Below are 5,316 nucleotides of genomic sequence, written 5' to 3' on the forward strand. Positions count from 1 at the left end.
AAAAAAAAAAAAGGAAGAGGTCGGGCATGGTGGCTCACGCCTGTAATCGTAGCACTTTGGGAGGCCAAGGCGGGAGGATTGCTTGAGGTCAGGAGTTGGAGACCAGCCTGAGCAAGAGCGAGACCCTATCTGTACTAAAAATAGAAAAGAAAAAAAAAATTAGCCAGTCAACTAAAAATAGAAACAAAAAATTAGCCGGGCGTGGTGGCATATGCCTGTAGTCCCAGATACTTGGGAGGCTGAGGCCAGAGGATCACTTGAGCCCAGGAGTTTGAGGTTGCTGTGAGCTACGCTGATGCCACAGCACTCACTCTAGCCAGGGCAACAAAGCGAGACTCTGTCTCAAAAAAAAAAAAAGAAAGAAAGAAAGAAAGAAAACTATTGATGCAGGGCTTATAACTGTGAAATCAGGCCACGGAAAGTCTTGTAGGAGAACTTAATAGCCTGTAAGGGATTGAGCCTTGATACTCCCAGGAGGCGCAGAAAACTGGAGCCCAGCCTTTTCTTTTTAGGGATCAGGGATTCAAGGCTCCAGCCCCCTTGGGGAGGTAATTGTCCCAAGTTTAACCAGCCCTTAAGTTCAAACGGAGCCTCAGGACGAGAGGAGGCAAATTAGATGGATGATGGGAAATGTAGTTTATCTCTATCGAGGTGCTTGCCTTTGTGCTGTTCTCCCCCAACCTCCTCCAGGACCCAGGAGTGGGACACTGTTCATTCTGACACACATGGAGACATTGCTCACTACAAATCAAAAGGCTTTATTTCTTATATACACCAACACTTAAAAAAATAGTTAATAATAAATAACACGCAAACCAGTTGGTCTTAGCCACAGCTCCCATTGAGGTCCAGGCTGGGAGCTGTGGCTTGCACTAGGAGGGAAGGGAAAGGGTGTGGCCACAGCATGGCTCAAGGGCGTGGCCTGGATGTGGCTGTAGAAGGGACAGAGGAGGATGGCCAGGTCTGGGTAGGGGCAGGGATGGGGTTCAGAGCAGGAAGTGGGTTCCTGAGGCGTGCCCAGGCTCTTGCCCGGGCAGCAGGGGTGAGGCAGGGGCCCAGCTCCTCCTGGGCCTGGGCGATGCGGCGCGCGAATCGACTTCGATCCCGGGCAAGCTGCTCCCAGGGGCCCCGGCGGGCGGCCTGGGCTGGCCCTGCCCAGACATACAGGAAATGAACGGTGACCTTCTCAGAGAAGCGTACCTGGGGACAGACAGGCACAGACACATGGAGACACAGGGATGCAGACACAAGATGCACACCACCACAGGGATCCCGACGGGGAGGAGGCAGGGAGAGAAACAAGCAAAAATGCTTGCTATCTGGTTATCACCTGCCTGTCACAGTCATAGGATTTTCCGTGTGACTCACTGAAAGTACAGGTGGTTCCCTGGGGCTGCCTGAGTCACAGCTGCTCCCTCCTCCCGCAGGGCCTGGCCTCTTACAAAGGATTGCATGACGGTGGACGCCGCCCTCCCAACAGAGCTCACGTGCAACCCTCTGCAGCACATGGGACCCAGGAGTCCCAGCTCCCGGCCCCTCCTCCCTAAGACTCAAGAGTCTGGGCCCTCAGCACCTACCTTTCTGGCCTTTAGGGGAGTCTCAGGGTCCGGATCCTGGGTGGGGGTTTCTGAGAACTTGAGCTGCCTTCGCAACCGGAGGGGCAGCTTAGCAGGAGACCAGGGAGGTGGTGGCTTCTCTCCAGGTACATAGATGGCCACTCGGAAGGGGCAGGGCTCAGCTTCTCCCCATTCCTCAGCAGCTTCCTCTTCCTCTGTCTCCTCTCCAGGTCGATATATCCAGGCCCTGAGGGACCGAAGGGAGGGATGTGGGTCTGAGTCAGCTGCTTCATCATCTCCTTTGTCCTCCTCCTCCTCATCCTCCTGCTCCTCCTCTGTGTCCTCCCCAGGCCGATACACCCAGGCCTTCAAGAAGGGGCTTGTGGGAGGAATAGCAGGGGAAGCCTCAGCTTCTCCCTCTTCCTCAGCTGATCCTGAATCACTGTCTTCTTCTTCCTCATCTTCCTCTTCCTCTGTGTCCTCCCCAGGCCGATACACCCAGGCCTTCAAGAAGGGGCTTGTGGGGGGGATAGCAGGGGAAGCCTTAGCTTCTACCTCTTCCTCAGCTGATCCTGAATCACTATCTTCTTCTTCCTCATCTTCCTCTTCCTCTGTGTCCTCCCCAGGCCGATACACCCAGGACTCCAAGAAAGCACTTGGAGGGGAGACGGGAGAAGGACCCTCAACTGCTCTGTCTCTCTCAGCTGCCCCCAGAGCACCATCCTTATCCTCTTCATCGTCCTCCTCTGTGCACTTGCTGGGCCGATTTTCCCAGGACCCAAGCAGGGGCCTCTGGGCTGGGACTGAGGAGTGTGGCTCTGGCTCAGCGTCTCCTTGCTCAGTTGCTTCCCTGAGTGCCACTTCATCCTTGTCCCCAGACTTCTTTCCTGAACAGAACTCCCAGGCCTCAGGGTTGGAGCCTGCGGGTGAGGGGGAAACGGAGGTCTTCTTGGCTTCCTTACTTTCTCTTCTTTCTTCCTCCGTGGCTTGATCCTCTTCCTCCCTGGAGCAGTACACCCAGGTGCTGGGCTTGGGTGCTGGAGACAGGCGGGAAGTTCTGGGGGCTCCATTGTTTACAGCTTCCCCATCGCCCTGCCCGTCCACGGCCACACAGCGCGCCTGGTGCGACAGAGGATAAGAGAACGCGGTCACTCCCTCGTCTTCAGCAGCTCCTTCTTCTTCCAATTTCTTCTCCCCAGGGTTCTTATCAGAACCTTGCAGGGTTCTTATCAGAAGGCTGGGGGACAGGGGAGCAGGCTTGCCATCTGTAAATGCACGTCCCTGCTCTTTAGGGACACTGGTTTCTTCTTCCTCATAATACTCATCACCATCTGAAAGTCCCCAGGCTTCAAGAAGGGAACTGCTGGTTTTCAGGCTGGCTGCTTCTCCGTCCTTTTGGGGGGCTCCACCGTCTTCGGCCTCCCCTTGAGCGTGTCTGCCCCAGGGGACACGGTAGCCTGCCAGAGGAGCCTTGGCTTCTCCCTGCGGGCTGGCTTCTACCTGATCCGCTTCTGTTACTGCTGCCACCATCCATGGCTTTGCAGGTCCTGGGCCCCTCACCAGGCTCCAGGCCCGGCTAAAGAAGCCCAACAGTGGGTACAGGAGGGAGACGGGGTGCGCATCTCTCCAGGGGATGGCCTGATGGGGTGCTTGGCCTGGGGCCATCTGTTTGAGCTAGAAAAAGGGGAGGAAAAAAAGGAAGTAAAGTTTAGGAACCATTTAGGGTATGGCATGTGGGCATGACCATGAGTCATAGCGACGGGTATAGTAACAAACAGTAACACAAATACCGGAAATAGCAACAAGGGAATCCCTGCCCCAGATTCCTTTCTGATCCCAGCCACTCCCATCTCTGTCCCTTGGCTCCTTTCTTTCTCTGTCCTCTCTCGGTACCCAGAGTCTGGGTCTCCCGGTCTCTCCTTCCTTGGATCCAGGAATCCAAGCCTCCTGCCCCCTCTTTCCTCAGGTCCAGAAGCCCCAGCCCCCAAAACGAAGAACAAAGGTCTTTTACTTGCTTCCCTTGGGGATAAAGTCCCAAATTCTCTCATCCTCCTGAGGATTGACAGAGGAGGCCCCCATCACCTTCCTCCCTTGGGGACTCAAACATTCTGATCCCCGCCCCCCATGATTCCTTCACTGGGGACCCATGCAGACCCCTCCTCCCTCAGGCCTCCCCAATCCCTCTTCCTAAGTCCGGGCCCCCAGCCCCCTCCTCCAGACCCCGAAACCGGGCCCCATCCGGCCCCTCCCCACACTCAGGTGTCCGGGCTCCCCCGCCCCCGTTCCTCAGGACCCAGGAGTCCCGGCCTCCTTCTCATTACTGACCAGGAGCCTGGTCCCAGCCCCCAACTCCCTGGGAACCCAGGCGTCCCGGCCCCTTACTCACCGGCTGGGGACTGCGCGTCACCCCGGGGGCAGGAGCGCCGGCTCGGGCTTCCAGAAGCGATCACAGGTCCAGACGGCTCGGGAGGCCAGCGCGCTCATCTCGCCCTCAGGCGTCGGGCTCCGGGCAACTCAAAGTATCACCGGCTGCCTCCAGCTGGATCGCGACAAAAGGGCGCGGGGTCGTGCAGAGTCTCGCATGTAATCAGCTGACCTGGGACCGGATGCGACTGGCGCAGACGTCGCCCGCAAGCCTTTTATAGTCCGCCGCGTCCCGTTGCGTAGGAGAGGCGTGGTTTCCAAACGACAGCACGAGGGTGGGAAGGGAAAGTCAGACGGGACTTCTCGCGGAGATTCCGGGCTTTGCGACGTCACGGCAGCGTTTCAGAGCAGGGTCACGTCCCAAGCGAGCGAGCTGTCACTCAATTGCGTGGCCCTACCAAGCCGCGAGCCAACTCTCTCACTCTGCTGGGGCAAATGCCTTCACGCCCCTATTTAGCCAGCAGACCCCCCCAGCCTGGGGTCTCCCACCTTCACATCCGGGCGTTTTCCTCCCCAGGTGGGAGGGTATCGTTGCTCCCATTTCACAGATGAGGAAACAGGCTTGCAAATGACACTTGCACGAGATGGTTCCCAGCAGAGTCCTGATTCCCTGCCAATGAGAACAAGAATGTTAGCACCACGAAGGCAAGCACTTTGCTTGACCACGGCTTTCTTCTCAGTGGCCACAAAAGTGCCTGGCACGTAGTAGGTGCTCAACAAATATATAGTGGGCGGGGCGTGGTGGCTCACGCCTGTAATCCTAGCACTCTGGGAGGCCGAGGCGGGTGGATTGCTTGAGCTCAGGAGTTCGAGACCAGCATGACCCAGAGCGATACCCCGTCTCTACTAAAAATAGAAACTAGCTGGACAACCAAAAATATATAGAAAAAATTAGCCGGGCATGGTGGCGCATGCCTGTAGTCCCAGCTACTCTAGAGTCTGAGGCAGGAGGATCACTGGAGCCCAGGAGTTTGAGGTTACTGTGAGCTAGGCTGATGCCACGGCACTCTAGCCCAGGCAACAGAGCAAGACTCTGTCTCAAAAAAGAAACAAACAAACAAAAAAACCCCAAATATATAGTGAATGGCTGCTGAGCCGAAAGTTCAGATTCCTTCTCTGTCACACTCCTGCTCCAGACTTATGCAAAAGCTCAGCTTATGCAAACTGAATGCTGACCGGGTGGCACTCCTGGGGCGGGGCGGGACGGGGTTCTGCTATGAGTTCCAGGCCCAGGGACACTGTTCCAGCGCCTCAGCTCTCTTCCCCTACCTGGTACATAATTTTGTTCCTCAAAATATATTCAGGAACCACATCTCCCTCCTGAGGGGGTTGTCCT

At 56.4% G+C, this 5,316-nt stretch overlaps 1 protein-coding gene across 1 annotated transcript; it reads right to left on the bottom strand.

Annotated features, from left to right (window-relative positions):
• Positions 1-738: 738 nt before the first annotated feature.
• Positions 739-4,168, bottom strand: PPP1R15A (protein phosphatase 1, regulatory subunit 15A). The gene is made up of 3 exons (XM_012643248.1): positions 3,943-4,168; positions 1,578-3,230; positions 739-1,200 (listed from the first exon to the last, which is right to left on the bottom strand). Exons 2-3 carry the CDS (start codon positions 3,219-3,221, stop codon positions 910-912), a joined length of 1,935 nt encoding a protein of 644 aa, XP_012498702.1. The 5' UTR covers positions 3,222-3,230; positions 3,943-4,168; the 3' UTR covers positions 739-909.
• Positions 4,169-5,316: the final 1,148 nt, after the last annotated feature.

The sequence above is a fragment of the Propithecus coquereli genome, unplaced genomic scaffold (assembly GCF_000956105.1).
Source record: "Propithecus coquereli isolate 6110/MARCELLA unplaced genomic scaffold, Pcoq_1.0 Scaffold193, whole genome shotgun sequence".
Taxonomy (NCBI): Eukaryota; Metazoa; Chordata; class Mammalia; order Primates; family Indriidae; genus Propithecus; species Propithecus coquereli.